We start from the raw sequence: 18826 nt of genomic DNA, 5'->3' as shown, positions 1-18826 counted from the left end.
AAATATGAAATTGAATCAGCCACACTGAGCTACTGACCAGTTCTTTCCATCAGGATCAGCAGTATGAAGGAGCAATGTGGATTTTTGTCATTGGGAATGGAATGCAATAAGATAAAATCAACACATGGTTGTACTTGACTGACAGTATAGTATAAGGGAGAACGGGGTTGGTTGTCACACGGGTTGGTTGGCACACTCCTTATATCTCGCCACCAGAGGGCACTGTCTCTCAAATTGGGGTATGGATATTTCCAGAATTAGGATCAGAGCTCACCTATGTAGTCTTCTCTGAAGTAAGACAGCTGAACTTGAGGTGAGAGGACTTTTTGTGTTTTTTCATGTCAAATTGTAAATATTCAGCTCCTCAGTATTTTTCTTCTAGGCTTTTAAACGATGGGTTTATAACAAAACAAGTGTTACCCTTACAAAGTGTGAGGGGAAAACCCCTATGTTGGCAAAATCATGCATGGGGAAATTAGTTGCAGTGCGCAGACCCTACATTTGCCAACACATATGTCAACCTCCTCCACAATTCTTGCTAACCTTTGAGGCAAACATCAAGTGACACTGTGACAGCCTTCTTTCAAAAAGTTGAATAATTATAAAAACAACGAGGCCTGATGACAAACCCTCAAGAGACAGTGATTTTAAAGTGTAGTAGAATATCTGTCCTGTGCTGCTACTGCTGCTGCAGCTCCTACTCACAACAGTGCTCTACAAATAACAGCATGCCCATCAATCTCACCTCCTGTGCGTCAGGTGCATGACACAGGTGTGCTCTGATACTGAACTCCCCACCCCCACAGCTCAAATAATGGCACAGGTGTTTACAGACAGGTAGCTGATTGGGAAAGCTCAAATGGTTTGCCTTTTCGGTATGTAATGCTGGAAGTAACAGCAGTCATGGGTGTCTGAAACAGAGGAGAGGTGCACTGATTAAACTGTCCAAATTCAAATGTGTTGGTCTTTTTGCTGTGATACTACATGAGAGCTCCAATATGCTACAACTGAACATATCGGCTTTCTCTGCTGTTAAAGACACATATATGGTGGGGATGTGTTTATTTTGAGTGTAAATGTTCTGTAAAGAACAAGGACTTTAATATATTTGAAACCTACTGTGAACCCCCTCTCACACACCCAATACCACAATCTAAAAGGTCTAAAAGGTGGACAATGAAACCTTCAGGAGTCGGGATGAAAATACTTAAAAACATCAAACTTTTATCCAATATCTAAGTGACAGATAGGTACACTACCAGTCAAAAGTTTGGACACACCTTCTCATTCAATGGGTTTATTTATTTCAATTATTTTCAACATAGTATATTAATACTGAAGACATCAAAACTATGAAAGAACATATATGGGATTATTTAGTTAACAAAAAGTGTTAAACAAACCAGAATATGTTTTATATTTTAGATTCTGTAAAGTAGCCCCCTTTTGCCTTGATGCAGCTTTGCACACTCTTGGTATTCTCTCAGTCTGCTTCATGAAGTGGTCTCTTGGAATGGTTTTGAATGAACAGTCAGGTGCCATGTCAAAAGTTCATTTGTGGAATGACTTGCCTTCTTAATGTGTTTAAGACAATCAGTTGTGTTGTTCAGAAGTAGGGTTAGCACACAATGGATCGCCCTATTTGACTACTGTTGTAATCCAGATTATGGCTAAACCATATCATATCATAGTTTGGATGTTTTCAGTATTAATCTACAATGTTGAAAATAATTAAGATAAATAAAAACAATTGAATGAGAAGGTGTGTCCAAACTTTTGACTGGTAGTGTATAAGGGCATACTAATGTAAGAAAAAAAAACAGATTTAACCTCAAACAACAAGTGGGTACACTATCCGCCCAATCCTGCGACACATACCTCCTGTCATAATTTGTCATTTTGCTCACTGGCAATTTACAGAACTTCACCCAAGTTGGTCAACAAAAAATGTAATACAGCTTTTGTATGTTTGACAAGAATAAACATCCAGTAACCTGGAACACCTGCAGATAAGAACTAGTGTTAATGCTGAAGGAATTTATGGGTAAGGGGCTGGACGACTGTACGTATAAGAGGGGAGAGAGTGGGTGGTCATCCTCAGACCACCTTTACAAAATGGGGAGAAAAAGTGGAGAAACCCTGGCATTTTTAATGCTGACTTTTCTTCAAGGTAGGCTATTTTATGGACAAAGAATTTGTACTATGATTTTTAAGTAACGTGTTATTTATGTTCCGCTAAATAATAAATGTTATTTTTTTCAGTTGCTCTGGCGTCTGATGATGTGGAGATCAAGCCCTCTATTAACCCTGCTGTGGTTGGGGACACATTGACGCTGTCTCTGTCTCCGGCAACATCTTTTAAAAGTGGCAGCTGGGCCGTTGGAGAGTCCCAAATCCTCACCTGGCTCGGGGAGCAGCAGGCCGTTTTCCCCAGTCACAACGGCAGGGCGTCAGTCAACGTCCTCACTGGTGTTCTCACTCTGAGCTCTGTCAAGGTGGCAGACTCAGGTGTCTACATTGTGCAGAGCACTGACCCCCAGCTAAAGGCCAATACCTCCATCACTGTTCTGGGTAAGACTGAAATATATTGTATACAGGGTTGGGAGTGACACTGATTTAATTTGTTCCTCTGTTATAGCATTAATGTTCTTCTGTTATATTCTTCTTATATATCAGTCTTATATCTTACAAATACAATAAAAAAATAATGTATTGTCTGATGTATCATTTAAAATCAGTGTTTATATTAGTTATCAAGCCTGACTTATGTAATTATGTAAAATATGGAATATTTAACATGATGTACGTCAACAAGGAAATCAGTCTTAACAGTTAAAAGAAAATATAACAAAACAGGCCTTGTATACAGAGACCACATGATGTAGTGAAAAATCATGACAGTTGAAAATAACAACATCTCTTTACTTGATGCAATAAAAGAGGGAGATAAAAAATGTGCTGATTTTTTGTTTACACTGCCCTTCTCAGTGGAACAGGTTTCTGCTGTATTGAAAAAATAAGAGTTTCCCTAAACAGAAGTGAATCCTACAGGAACTCATGTTTCAGTCACGTGATATTGTAGACTCATAACCAGCAGACTACCCTAGTTCACTGTGTGCTGTCAGGATCAATGTGAGTTTATTTTTTTGCTTTTTTTTCCTGCCCTTTAGATTACGTGACCATGTCCACCTTGTCTCAGTATCTGTGTACGTCAACACTCACCTCTACCTTGTCTCATCATGTTACACTTGGCTTATCGGCCTGTTTCTGCTGGGTCAATACTCACCAACATGTCTCTTCCTCTGCATACAAAACAAAACTTAATAGTTTACTCTTTTTTTTGCACTTAAATATAGATTTCCTACAACTGTTCACTAGACAGGTTACAGCATCCTCTTACTGTGGCATTTTCCATATCCCTTTCCTAATATTCAAGTATAAAATAATTGATAACAGCATCATTTTAGTTGAAAATAGTTTCGTGCAAGTGCTGCCATTTGGCAGGGGAAACCCCTAGGGAAAAAAAGAGGGGGGTAACTAGAAAAAAAAAAGACTGTACTGCACAAGTTAATATTCACAACAGTCCTGAGAGATTTACTAGATTTTTTAAAATGAAATGATCCTTTATTGATAACTTTTCATTGAAGTTTTACTTGGAAAAAGACTAAAGGTATTTGTACAGTTAGGTCAGTCATTTGCAAAAGGTTCATTTATTTTCAAGATTTTTAACGCATATTGTATTATTAGTTAAAAGTTATTATAATTGTCTGTTTTAGTAATGAGGTCGTATAAGGATGTTGTACTGGATTCTAATACACTGAGTCTGTTTGTCTAATATCCTCCTCCCTTATTTAGATTAATAAAAAGTGTGTTAAAAGTAGAAACACACCCTGGTACAATGTAGTCCAGTACTACATCACTTTAAACTGTTTCACTTAGTATGTAATAAAATCTGGACATTTCTAACAACTTCACCAAAAACTGAATATAACCCTTGTAAAGATAGAAATGGCTCGGTAGCTTAATGGACTCTTCTGTCACCTGGATTTAACTTTTTTTTTTACACACACTAAGTTTTTAAATTGCCAAAACATAAGAGTATTGTTTATTGAATGTTAACATCTTGGCTCTTGTCTCCTCCATTTGTCTTCCAAAGAGGCCATTTCAAATGTGACTTTAAAGGTAACTCCAACCAGCTTGATGGAGTTCAACAGCTCAGCCGTCATGACCTGCTCCGTCTCCTCTGGATCCTCCCTCACTTTCCTCTGGATGAACGGCAGCTCTGATGTCACAGCAAGTGACAGAGTTCAGCTCACTAACGGCAGCTCCATTCTCACCATAACCAATGTGACCCGCTATGACCAGGGACCATTCAAGTGTCACACATCCAATCCTATCAGCAATGGAACCAGTGGTTCAGTCAACTTAACTATCATCTGTAAGTAGGATAGCATCATCTATTCCTTATTTGCTGATCTGACAATGACAACAAAGCTAATGATTTATCAATGTCATGATGTTTTACGTTGAAATGTTGCACTATTTCCCATATTTACACAATCAATTGGGTTATTTTTTTGTGACCAATCAAGACAAGGGTCAATGAATGATTAATCAGGTTTCCTATATCAATAATATCATATAAATGTCTAACCTGGTAGCAGAAGTTTGCCATTTAACAGTATTTAGGCTCCCCACTCGAGCCTGATATCAGAGGAAAATGGCAGCTGTGTGAAAAAGGCCAGCCCATTTACATTTACAGAGGTCTAAATTGCTGCATGTCTTCTTTCGTTTCCCTGTTGCTCCTTCTCAGATGGTCCAGATAACATGGCCCTTACAGCCAATGGACAGAACACAACCTCCTTCCCAGCTGGGTCCAATCTGACCATGCTCTGTGTGGCACAGTCCAACCCTCCAGCTCAGCTCCAGTGGGCTTTTAGAGGAGAGCTTGTTAACACTTCAGGCCCACTGTGGGAACTGATGAGTATCACCAAGGACCACAGTGGGCCCTATTCCTGTCTGGCATTCAACAATCACACCAACTTGAACAGCACTATCACCAAAAACATCCTGATAGCAAGTGAGATAGTAAAGAGACTCAATCAATCTTGTTTTTTTTATATGTGTTCCCAACTTTATCCTCTTTTTGGTTTGTGTCTTCAGGATCATCTGAACAGGCAGTCAACACATGGCTCCTGCCTCTGCTTTTACTGGTTGGATTGCTCTATTAATTTTCAGGTAACTTTTGGAAAACCTCCTTGAAATAAAGCATACTTTTAAAGCTGAATCTCATGTTAGCTTTGAAAATAGTTTTTGGAAATTAAATTCATTGATTTTTTAAACATTTTTGGGTCTCAAAATAGAAAATTGTATTTAACCCCACCAAAATGGTTGCACTTCCTTCCTGATTTAAATCAGTTCAGATCTTCACCATGGTGGCCAGCTGGTGGTGAGCTGGTGGCCTAGCAGTCTAAGCGACCCACATACAGAGGCTATGGTCCTCGTCGCAGAGGTCGCCGGTTCCACCATGTCCTGCATGTCCTCCCCCTCTCTCTGCTCACCACATTTCCTGTCTCTCTTCAGCTGTCCTATCATAAAAAGGCACAAAACCCCAAAAATATAACTTTAAAGATCTTCACCATGGTATAATGTGTTAAATATTAGATGAAATGTCCATATGTGACATAGACAGTTTGGTAATAACATTCTCATCTTATTCCAACAGTTGAATATAGCAATAATTGAGATTTTAGCTGTTCAAACTAAAAATAAAAAATCAGTTTCATGCAGTGTGCAGATGTCACTTCATGTGACACCTACCCCCTTGCTGTAGCTTTAGACATAAATAAACTAATTAGGAATCGTCGGTCTTTATGCTGATGATCGTGTTTGCTTTTAATGGTCACAAAACAGCATTGATATTAATTGTATTCTGTCTTATAACCAGCTAAATATCCTCACAGGAGCTTGAATTATGTTTAAGTTTAACTCAAAGTCACGCCTGAAGGTGGTTAAATATTCTAATCATTATCTTCATAACAGCCTCCTCCAAAGCTGAATTTTATAGATTTTGTCAATTTGTTCATACTCCACGTCTCTATAACCAAAGGTCATCTGTTCATTATCATTAAGGACTTATAAAGTGCTAACAAATGCGAACAGGCTGGCTTTTACAGAGGGAGCTAGTGATTATTCATCTGTTGTTTATTAAATAACTCTTATAAACCTGTTCTTAAATATTTGACTGATGAAGTTATACAATCATTCAGCCACACTTAAAATATATCTTTGAATAAAAAGATTAAACTTAGACTATATTTGACCAGACTGGTGTTAGATGAAAAATATAATGCAAAAAATATAACTATATGCATGAAGTGGTATGTACCATGACTGACAACAGCTATAACTATCTGACCTTCACAGATGTTGCTGGTTCCCTAACTCGAGGGACAACTGTGGTGTGAAGAAATTAATGGAATCTTTAAATGTAACTATTAAATAATGTAAAAAAAAAAATTTTATAATCACATTTGTTTACTTTTACCAATGTTGAACCATGTTGATTAAAACTGAACTGACCTTGTGCTGTTGTAATATGTACTTGAATCAAATGATTCATCTTGTCGCATGAGGATTACAGTGAAGAGAAAATGTTTAACACAATCACAACCCTCAAACACAAACATGAGATACAAACAGAGGAACTGTACAACCCAAACACATAGTCTTTTTTATTGCTATCTTTCATGCCGCTGCACAGTCTTTAAGCATTGTGCCATTATGTGTTATATGCTAGCCATTCATGTATGGTATGAAAAGTTTAATATCCATGTGAATTTCTGTAAGTCTTTTAATGACACCAAGTGTATAATACAAATAAATTAATGTTGCAATGGCTTGTGTTTGTGCAGTCCTAATGAATAAAGAATGCTGTTTTTGTGGCAGAGAATAAAATAAAATCTTTCATTAAGACCACATAGATGGTTAATAGAAAAAAAGAGGTACTGAAAAGACACATGGTGTGTTTATAAGTAAGTTTACAAAAGGGCTACCTGTCTGACGACGGCTCTAGCTATAGAGTTAACATGGTTCTCATAAAGGTGAGTGAGTAAGTTAGTAAATGTTTATTTGGAGTAGACATGACAACATCACACAACAAGATAATGAACCAAAAGAACAGACTAAAAGATGATCAAAAAGCAGTTGCAAGCAAAGTGAGCCTTAAAAGCTTAAAACTTTTTTTTTAAATAAAAAAGGACTATTAGTTTTTTCCTTCCTTGTTTAATACAGTGTTTATTCTGTGGGCACCTGGTTACTGTAAACAGAGAAAGGGAAAGAGATGCATACCTACGTAAGTTGTTTTCAGTGACGGCTCATCACTTTTAACTCTTAGTGACGCTGTCGGGTGGACAGACATGAATATGAGTTAATACATGTTCAGAAATTATTGATAAATATTTCAAAAGAATGTATTAATCTTTTCAGTCTCCTTCATGTTAAATATTCAGCAGATTTTTCATTTTATTGCCAGTATTTTCCTTATTTTCCAATACTACTCCTCACGCATTATAGGACAAAAATGTGCCCATTTGGCAAGAGCGTGTGACTCACTTGTTTGGGTCTAACTCGTATTACTTCTCAGTCAAAGGGTATTTTTTGAAAAGTAGCCCTCATACCTTCAGCTGGTTAGGTGAAACTTTCAGAAAGACAGAGGTTTACAGTAAATGGACACTCCTTGGAGTACCAGCGTAGGTCAGGGCAAAACAAGGTGTGGCCAGGTCTGTGAGGAGGCAGGGTGATGGTAGATGAGGGGTGAGCACTGAGAGCAGAAAGCTGGGCCGATAAAGAGCAAATATTTGTTGATCAAAAAGAGTCTACTATCATACGTTATCACAAGATTTGAATTCATCCACGCCACAGCCAAGACCATTTAGCTAACAAGGAAGTTTGCAACAAAAGAAACAGACGAGCCCAATGGAGCCTCCTGTGGTGTTTGTGCTGATCTTAGCTGTGATTACGTTTTCCACAGGTAAACTGGATTATTTTCTATTTGAAGGAATTCTCATTTCAGACTATTAAGGTTTACAAAATCTCTTAAATGTACTGTAATATATTTTAGTGTTTTAAAGCCAATTTGATCAATACTCCCACAGTTATTTGTGTGCAGATGATGACTATGTTTCTTGTTCCTTGCTCTCTGATTCCAGCTCCTTCATGTGGCCAGAAGATAGAGGCCTCTCAGAACCCTTTACCAGTGGGCAGCACAGTCACACTTACCAGCAATGCCAGTGTCACTACAGGGGCATGGTTGTTTGACACAGATTTCATTGTGTTCATTATCCCAGGAAGTTTTATAGTTTCCAACACTTGGGGTTCCAGGGTGACATTCAACTCAAACACTTCTTCACTGACTATAAGGTCACTACAGATTCAAGACTCTGGAAATTATGAATTACTGGCTTTGAATGCTTTTAGTGCTGAGTTGACACTTTTCGTCCAAGGTAAGGATCATTTTCATTTGTCATGCTTTTCCACTTCCTTTTCTTATTCTAACTATACTAGGAAATTTAATTTTCAATAAAGCTAAATCTCGAAACACACATTCACAAAAAAACTGCTATGATTGAAATAATGAAAATAGCAGTTAGTATTTTTCTTTCCTGTTGTTAACTTCCATGTTTGCAAAGCTCTGATTTGCCAGATGAAAGAATAGAGCAGGGCATCTATACCTTTAACTGTCACTTGGGCAGCTGCTTGAGATTGCTTTGCCCATGTATTAAGTTAGTCTTTGATTTCAATTTGATTTGAGTTTAGATTAAATTATTAAAGTGGCTAAGATGTTTCTTACATTAATATGATAACAAAAAACTATGTTGATTACTTTGGCTTGGTTTAATCATCAAACCAAAAACAATATGGGGATAGTGTATGATGAACGGATTCTTAAATCCCAGCAGATGAATATTTTCCTTTTTGCTCTGCTACCAACAAATGACATAAACATGTTGAATCAAAACATTGATTTAAAGATGATTTTATTGATGTAAAGATGATTTATTTATACACAAAAAAAAATGGTCCCTTCATTTACACAGTTGATAACACTTCCCTGGCATTGGATTCTTATCAACCGGAGTAGAATAAAGTCAACATTCCAATTCACCGTCAATTTAAAGATAAGCCTGCTTATTTATTATAATTTACATTACACTGAATATCACAACTTTAAGACTGCTGCTATTATAACTGCCCCTTATGGTTTAAGTTACCAGCAAATTAGAAATGTTCTCAGCAGCTTGTTGTCATCATCACATCTAAGCCTGGTCACTGTCATTACTTCCTGTTTCTCATAATAAGAACAGAACATTTTTGCCTCCATGTCAAAAGGCAGAGGTAAAATGTGCCGGAACTTCTTTCTGCGGATTGATTTCATATAATTTGTTTGGTCAGGTTGTCCTTGACATCACTTTTGTTGTTGAGAATAAATCACGACCAATCAGAATAAATAATTTAACACAGCTTAGTAATTGGTTAAAGAAACAACAGCTTATCTTCAGGCACAGAACATATAGCTTGTGAAAATGTCATACAATATAGTTTAGATACTTAAGTTTGGACCTTGGTTTATTAAAGATTAGCAGCCATTCATAGAGCTGCTGATAGCAATTAAGGTGTAATATAAGTTCCGGTTTGAGTGATTAGTAATTCTTCCACCTTTTTACAACTATTTGGACACAACATTGTTTGACCAGAACACTGTGATATTTTAACTCTAAAGACTTGACACATTGATATTTTCTACATTGCAGAGCCCATTTCAGGTGTGACTCTCAAGGCAAGTGAAACCAGCCTGGTGGAGTTCAATGACACAGCAGTTCTCATGTGCTCTGTGTCCAACGGCTCCTCCCTGTCTTATGTTTGGATGAAGGATGGCTCTGTGATCACAGCCAGTGAGGCAGTACAGTTCAGCGATGGAGGTGCCACTCTCACCATTACTAATGTGACCCGCCATTATGGGGGGCAGTTCAAATGCAATGTGTCCAACCTTCTCGGCTCTGAAGTCAGCGCCCCTGTTAATCTGAACATCAGCTGTAAGTTTTTAATACTGACAGATTAAAGGCCAATACATTAAGTCCCATCCCTCAACTTCAATCCCTAACACAGCTTTCCTCTTGGTCCTCTTTCAGATGGTCCGAGTGATGCGACAATGACAATCATGCCAGTGGGCTACAATCATAGAACAGGATCCAACATCACCCTGTCGTGTTCAGCTGACTCCAACCCTTCAGCAGGAATCCAGTGGATGGTAGACGGGATGTTGTGGGCCAATCATGTTGGCCCACAGCTTCAACTAAAGATGGTTACAGAGAGCGACTCAGGAAATTACAAATGCCTATTTCACAACACAGTCACAATGAGGTTCAGCAGCGCAAGTGCAATGATCAGGATTGTGAGTAAGTATTTGAAAAGAATATATTTTCTGACTGTGTTTATGTCAGCGAAGACACTCGGAATAATGTTGAGAAATAGTTTGACATTTAAAGTCATATACTCACCTAACTTCTTTACTCAAGAGTTTGAAACTATGCAGTTCATACAAAAGAACTTTGGGTTTGGTGTGGTGATTTTCCAGACAATTTCCTGCATAGCCCAGTGACTTCCTGAAGTCTTATGTACACCAATAACAATGCTAGCCAACAACTGGTTTTAATATGTTGCCTCTTCAGAGGTAAACCAAGCATATTTTCCTAAGAAAGCAAGTTAAAATATTTTTTTTTCATAAATTTAACGAAATATTTAACTACATTTTTTACTTTGACTAAATACAAAAACAAGCCTAGTTCTAAAAAAAAGAGGGATTATCTGCAAACAAAGTAACAAACACTAATTTAAAATCAAGAGGAATGTACACCTTCCTCTTGATCTGACTTCAACATTTATCTCAAAATAAGTAAGAGTGTTGCGCTAAAGGCTCAATGACACAGCCCCTGTTTTTGTATCATATTACTAATTAAAACAACCTCTCAGAAAATTGAATGCTTGCACATAGATAAGCATGATAAGAACCAACTGCCATGATAGAAATCATGTTATGGAAACATTTATTTGACGTGTATTTTTAAATTTTCCAGTTTGACCTATGTTCCATGCGTTAACATCGAGGAGGCTGGCCTCAAGACTTATACTGCAGCCAAAAACCAGGGGAGGGGGCGTCTATAAGTTTTGGCTTCACTTGGGGCAACTATTGTGCTGACCATGAGCTAAAGAGTCAAAGTGTTAAACTTCAAGTGGCATGAATTAGGTGTGACCTACAACTCCATTTTGTGTTGGTGTGATTGGTTTGAACATCAAGATGATATTTGGTCTGAAAACGGAGGAGCAGAGGTTGGCTGAGGTAGGTATTCAGACATTTGTTAGTCTCAAATGTACCATTAATAAAAACCTATTTTATTAACTTGGAGGTATCTCACTAATTAGCATTCACAATTCCAGGCTGAATATGCTGATTTCAATGCTCTATAAATGCAATGAGTCAACTCCCTTAAATGTCAAAGTATTGAACAAAGGCATGTGTCGTAGTCTCTTAGTGTACATCTGTCTATGACTCTCAGTAACCTTATTTTTTTTTCCCTCCTGTAGAACCACTAGGAGCAGTTCATGTGAATAATACAGGTGGGCCAGCAATACTTGGTGAGGCACTCACTCTTCACTGTGAAGTGACTGGACCCGTTACCATGATTAAGTGGTGGAGAGACATGCAAAATATTTCTGCTGACAGTTCAACAGTTTTGGACATGGACAACAGAACACTGACTCTCAACCCAGTTCAGCTCCATGATGGAGGAGAGTATCAGTGTGAGGCAATTAATGAAGTTAGCAAAATGACCAGCAGCCCTTTCAAGGTTGAGGTAAACTGTAAGTATTTTATTTATCTGCACATCAGTACTTTGCACACATTAAATATTGTTCATATAAGAATAGAAAAATGTAACCTCTTTACTTTGTTTCTGAAATAATAGATGGCCCAATGACACCAGAGATCAGAGGGCCGTACATGGCTCTGACAGGGGCAACAGTAATGCTCAACTGTTCCAGCGACTCTCACCCTCACAGTGACATCAAGTGGTACTTCAACGACTACCTGCTGGCTAATACCTCTGAGTTAACGATTGGACCTCTGACCTTAAACATGAGTGGGAGATACATCTGCAAGGCCTACAACAGTGTCACCGGCAAAAACAACTCTGCCTACACCATGCTGACTGTTTATGGTAAGAAAAGATTTGAGCCCCAAAAATACTCAACATAACTACACCGGAACGATTCATTCATTTTTTTAAATAAAAAAAGTATTAAGGCTTTTTGATGAAGCAATATTCTTTAGCTGCAAAATATTGCACAAATGAATCTGTATCACATACAGTACGTCAGAAAAAAAGGTAAAATTTTATTTTTATATCACAGGTTTCTAAGACTTGCCTTTTTATAAATAAGACTATAACTATTAGCGAACTGAGGTAACACCTCAGAATGTCATTATGAAGGCTTTTAACTTTTGAAAGCCCTCAGATGTCACTAAGTTTGACGTTTCAAACATTTGATCCTAGAAACAAAGCCTCAAAGTTTCAGAAGGCTTGATCCACACATTACTAGAAAACGTTTCAATGCTCATTTATATTTCTTAATACAAGACTACAGATGTACTTCACATATTTTTGGAGTAGCCTTGGTGACTATTACGGTCTTCCCACAGCTCCAGTAACAACATCAATCAAAGCTGTTGAGGCTTACCCGATCCAGAACCACACTTTCACTCTAACCTGTGAGACAACTGGAAGTGTTGACTCGATTATCTGGATGCATGATTGGTTCCCAATGTCAGCTGACCACAGAAGGACCCTCTCAATGGACAACAACACCCTCACATTTGATCCGGTCATGCACTATGACGATGGACACTACCAGTGTGTCGCCTACAACCCACTCAGCAACTTCACCAGTGCAAACTTCACACTGGAGGTGTTTTGTGAGTACACAGCGTGTAATTTATTTGAAGCTCCTGTAGGGAGTGGAGAAAGTTTGTTCTGTTTGACAGGGGGTGTCCAGGGCCCCACCTTATTGGCTCCTACACTATATGATTGGCGATCTGCCCGACTGGAGGTGATACTTATGCTAAAACCAACTGTGCTGTAATTGGCTTCAAGTATCCTAAGTACAATCATATTTTCAGTCTAGTGAGCATGATTTATCTGAAAGTGATTGGAGGTAATATTACTATGTTTAGTTGGACCGATGATGCCAACCATCGTGGGACCAAAGGCTGCAACCCTAGGAGAAAACGTCACATTCAGATGCGATGCAGCTTCAAACCCTCCAAGCTCCTTCATGTGGTTCTTCAATGTTTCCTCTGTGGCCAGCACATCTGAGTACAACACACCTCCTCTTACCTTCGAAATGATGGGGATGTACACCTGCATGGCCTTCAACAACATCACCGGCAAAAACGTCACAGTGAACACAATGCTTGCTGTCGTTTGTGAGACTTGGACTGCTTTTCAGTTTGATAAAAAAGACAAAAGCAGCATCTAAGAGAGCTAAACTGGAATTTCTGCTTTGTTTTCAGATCCAATCATCGATGTACGCATAGAAATGCCAAATCAACCAGCCATAGAAGGTCATGTTTTTATGCTAACATGTGATGTGACCGGACCTGCTCAGCATGTTTACTGGATGAAGGATGGTGTGCCACTGCATGGAGACAACAGGACAACTTTCAGCATGAATAACAAGAATGTCACCTTCAACCCTGTATACTACAATGACACTGGAAAGTATCAGTGTGTCGCCTTTAATGCTGCTGTGAACAAGACCAGCCCTCCAGCCATGCTCTATGTGAACTGTAAGTGTCAATTAATCAATTTACAATCCTTATTCGTTTAAAAAAATATATGAAACCATTCAAGACTTCTTTCTCCTTTGCAGTTGGACCAGAAACACCAATCATTAAAGGTCCATCATATGCTGAGGCTGGGCAGCAAGTGTACTTCCACTGCTCTGCCCATTCGATGCCTCCAAGTCACTACACTTGGTGGTACAATGGCTCGGAGGTGGCTAATACTTCAATGTTTAGAACCAGCCCTTTGACTCTCAATATGAGCGGAGAATACGCGTGTAGGGCTTACAATAATGTCACAGGGAAAAACAGCACAAACTCCCAGATGCTCACAGTCATTGGTAAGTAAACTTGAATATAGATGGGATTTGTTGAATATAGGTCATATGCACTGACTGCATAACTGATTTCTGCTTTGTTTTGTGTACACAGAAGCTGTAGAATCACTCGTGATCACTCACAACACAATTCCAATACAAACTAAAAACTTCACCCTCACCTGTGAAGTGACTGGGCCCTATGATAGCATCTACTGGATGAAGGACAACGTGAACCTCAGCGCCAAAGCCTTCCCAGATACACATATGTTCTATTATCACACTGAAGACAACATGCTGCATTTTCTTCCACTGACCAGTAATGATGATGGGATGTACCAGTGTGTTGCTTCCACTAAGGCCTTAAATCATCTCAGCAACCCATACACTCTCCTGGGCAACTGTGAGTGTAATAAGAAACAAACAAGAAGTCTTTACCTCAGTCAGTTCATCACTTTTGCCAGGGAGGTCGTGTTTTCGGTGTCTTATGTTTAAATGCATGGGTACATTAAAAAAATTCCTTACTTTACTTAGGGATATATGGATTTAGTTGACTAACGTCCTTGACCTTACTAGTTGGCACCAGAACTACCAGTCAATTGTTTGAATTATTAATATTTTATAGTAGTACGGCTGAAATGCTAGTCATGAATTGTGTCTAAGCTGTAGCGCAGCCACAACTAGCCGGGATTGTACCTAGTGACTGCAACTGCCACGATGCTATAATGCTCACTGGATGCGAGCAAGCACAGTATTTTGGAAGTATTTTGATCTTTATATGGAGATCAGGTTGTATTTTGGCAGTGTCAGATTAAACTGGTATATAACTTTTCGTCTGGAGCAATGCTGAATGAGCACAGGCATGCAGATGTTAACCCAGAAGGAGGGCCGACGGCTGGTGGTGCTTGCTCTGCTAACGTTAGCCACATTCATCAAACCAATATGACATGGCTTACCTGTCAGAGATATGATCTTGGGTCTAGTCGTGTTCAATTATTTGTGCTCAATTTGTACTGTTTTCTGTGTGTTTTCCTTCCTGTAGAGTAGTCGATTAGTCAAAGTTAAATACCTGTTTAAACCATAGACTGTAAATAAGGTTTAAACTAATCGATGCTTTGAAACATCGTTATATTTGATATACATAAGTGGCTAAGGATAGTTTCTAAAAAAATTCATGTCCACAGTTATTTTTGACCAATTAAAGCAATGTTTCCATGTCAGCTCAAGAGGTGTGGTGAAACCAAACATCCAACCAAGCTGTGCAGCCTGTTGGCCTCATCTATTAGATTGTTTATTTGATAGGGACAGAACATGCTGATGGACATACAATACTATACAATCTAAACATTATCTAAGCAATTTGCATAATTAAAACAACTTTTTATTTCCTTTTTAAAATTGTATTCGTTTATTTTGACTGGGATTTAGTGTACAGCCATGTAGCTGTGCCAGAGTTAGCTTTGAGCTAATTCACATCTGTCCCTGGGCAGGAGATAGAGACAACACCTCTGTTAAAAACAAACAGTATACTATAAAAACAGCTAGACAACAGTAATTAATCACAATAAAACAACAAATGTACCTTTGCAATATTGAAATATTAAAAGCTAAAAGCACTACACGACAGAACAACGGCACAATAAAGCATAATTACTTTACAGCCTGTACCTCTCACAATGACTTTGATAACACAATACAAAAGTACTCAAATAAAAATTGTAGAATTAGAATAAAAATAGATACATAAATGCGAGTCAGACCAATTTCATTGCTCTTTCATTTTAATTGCCTTTAAGGAAATCATCTCAAAGGATTCTAAAATACAGGATCAAATACTTCAATCATACATACTTTCACTGTAACAATATTTTGAAATAACATAATTTGAAAAAGTATCAACATTTTTCTGTTAAGTCAGGTCCACTTCCTCGTTAATTGCTACTATCTTCACCAATTATTATAACTCACTCATGAACACCATGCTGGAGGAATTGTATTAGAGAGCATGGTTAGTCTACAGATTTACTGAGCCAATGATTAGAAATCAAGCAAACAGAAAATAATTCAAAGAACAAAACAAATTATTTGTATGTAATGGTTTTTATTGTATAAGTGAGCTTTCTCTGACTCTCTGTCTCTTTCTGTGTTTGCAGATGGTCCTCTGTCTATGCATATTATTGCTCTAGATTCAGCACCGATTGGCATTACCATGCTCATGAAATGCGTCACTGATTCCCGTCCAGACTGTGAGTACATCTGGTTCCACAATGATTTAAACGAGCCTCTAATGGCTGGCTCTATTCTCAGTTTTCCTGTGACAAACGAGAGCGACGGGAACTACATATGCAGAGCAACGAACCCTGTGACCAATATCACATTGTACCAGGCTAAACTATTCACTGGTGAGTCTTTCTTTTTGAATACAGGTCTGCACTACCAATACGTTTTGTAAAAGACTGTACAACTGAGGGAAAGTGTTTGTTTTATATCTTAAGATTCCAGCTTTCAATGCGTTACTTTCTTCTCTCCTCATTTATTCCTTTCATTGTCTTATTTTTGTCACTTCTGTCCTTTATAGCTCATGCTGTTGGCCTCCACACCCAACCCAAAGCTGCTCTCATGATGATGGGTCTGCTTGCCTTGTCTATGAATGTGTTCTTCAACTGAATCTCCACAGTGAGCAACACAATCAGAATGACAGGCCTCTTGCTCCCTCTGCTGGCTTTGTCAACAACCTGAAATGAACAGGAGATACTGTGTGTACAATACTCTGCTGCCATTATGAGAATTAAAATCTGTAACAATCTTTGATTCATGTTAGAAATGTAGGTGTGATATTTCACATATTTTTATAAGCATACGATACAATTACTCTTATGGTGAAGCGGCAAATAATATTCATGTATTATATTGCTGTTTGGGTTTATTATGTTGAATGTATTCATTATGGGTAAGTAAGAGTAGTTCTGATATTGTGGTGACTGGTTTTTTTCCCCTTTTCTCCCCTAAACTAGTTTGAGTATAGTAATGCACTTTATGTGTACGGAGTGGAAACAATGCAAGTCTGCAAGTCTATCTGGAATGCCTCTGTGTTTGTTACAAATTGCACTAATTCATCCTGATTACCTGCAGCTTTTTTGTAAAGTGCAATAATGTGTTAACTGTGAGATAACTTAAATCTGATTATACATTGATTTAAAAAAAAACATTTTTATTTCTGAATCAATAAAAAGATAAACAGAACTATTTTTATTCAAACTTTATTGACAGTTCATTTATTGGGTATTAATCGAGTCTTTGTGCTGATTCTAAGAGCTACAGAAAGGTGTATTGTAATAAACACTCAGATTGATCTTTAATACACAGGAGAAAAAAACAGAGCTGGCAAGTATAAAAGGTGTTCTTTGTTCCATCACCAACATGTAGAAAAATGCAAATACAGTATTAGTCAGTTATGGTTGCACAAACAGTACTCATACAAAGTAAATGTGTGTATTTAAATGCTTCTTCGTGCCGTTCAAATAGGGACACTTGGACCAAACTTCCTAGTGTTTTCCCGGGTCTGCGGTTTGAGAACCCACCTGCACTTTTTCAGGTTTTTGTTTTTTTTCCTCTGGCACAGCGTTCTCACTTGTGGTTTAAGTCATTACCAGACGGGTGGAGCAAGAAGGAGAGAGAGGAAAAAACAGATTCAGTGGACAATTCAAAGTGCTTAAAGATCTGTTAAACCTTGACAAGCTCCTCAAGTTTATGAAAAGACAGGGATACACTTCTTTTATTAATGATCTCACTTATTTCAGGTATGTTTTTATATTATTGTTTTATGAATCTCTTAAACTGTAGAATACTCACATCTTCCACGCTTGCCTTTGTGTTTCGCAGGCTGCTGACAAAGGCACCCTGTACTCATCATTTCTCTTTCTACTCCTGGGTGAATAAACCAGAGAATGGGTTAGGATTAATGACTCCTGTTTTACTGAAGTTATGCTTACATTAAATAAAAAAATTAAAAAAACACAGATGAGATGAAAAGTAGATGTGTATTTTGTGGAGAATGCTGCTGTTACCTTTACATATGCACTGTCTGGGAGTGTTGATCGGATTTGCAATTACCAACGGTTCTTCAACGGCAGAAGCTACAACACAATTTATACATGTATCTTATTGTTAAACACATTAGATTTATAACGGTACTTCAGTTAAGTATTTTGATCACTCTTGTGAAAAAATGTTTTAAACATTACTTTCACATACCATCAGAAAATGTGGGAACAACCAAGGAATATTCAGGCTCAGAAAAACCTTGAAAAATGAAAAAATAAAAAAAACATACACAAAACTCTCACAATAAATGTTCAGGTTGTGAATTTACTTTAAAATGTGTTACACTGTGTCATTCTTATAAAGTTTTCAATACCTTGGCTGTGATCAGCGAATGCAAGCAGTCCAAAAACCAACAGCAAAAACATATTTTCTCAGTGAATGAAGCGAGTCCAGGAAGAGTAACCCTGTCTGTGTAGTAACTTCCCTGCAAAGGAATGGAAAACTTATTGTTATGGCGCCTTATAAAGGATGGTGTTGATTTCTGAAATCAGAGCTGTGGCACATTTAT

At 37.9% G+C, this 18826-nt stretch overlaps 1 protein-coding gene across 1 annotated transcript; it reads left to right on the top strand.

Moving 5' to 3' along the window:
* The first annotated feature begins 1758 nt into the window (after window positions 1–1758).
* Window positions 1759–17376, top strand: ceacam1 (CEA cell adhesion molecule 1). The gene is made up of 16 exons (XM_034697627.1): window positions 1759–2170; window positions 2263–2571; window positions 4157–4438; window positions 4814–5080; window positions 8211–8504; window positions 9813–10094; window positions 10191–10457; window positions 11644–11919; window positions 12024–12275; window positions 12758–13030; window positions 13289–13540; window positions 13628–13903; window positions 13987–14238; window positions 14330–14617; window positions 16368–16616; window positions 16793–17376. The coding sequence occupies exons 1-16, from the start codon at window positions 2026–2028 to the stop codon at window positions 16879–16881; spliced, it is 4053 nt and encodes a 1350-aa protein (XP_034553518.1). The 5' UTR covers window positions 1759–2025; the 3' UTR covers window positions 16882–17376.
* The last annotated feature ends 1450 nt before the right edge of the window (window positions 17377–18826 follow it).

This window comes from Notolabrus celidotus, chromosome 12 (assembly GCF_009762535.1).
Source record: "Notolabrus celidotus isolate fNotCel1 chromosome 12, fNotCel1.pri, whole genome shotgun sequence".
Lineage (NCBI taxonomy): Eukaryota > Metazoa > Chordata > Actinopteri > Labriformes > Labridae > Notolabrus > Notolabrus celidotus.
The sequence above is the reverse complement of the archived record's forward strand: the minus strand, read 5'-3'. Positions and strand labels throughout refer to the sequence as shown.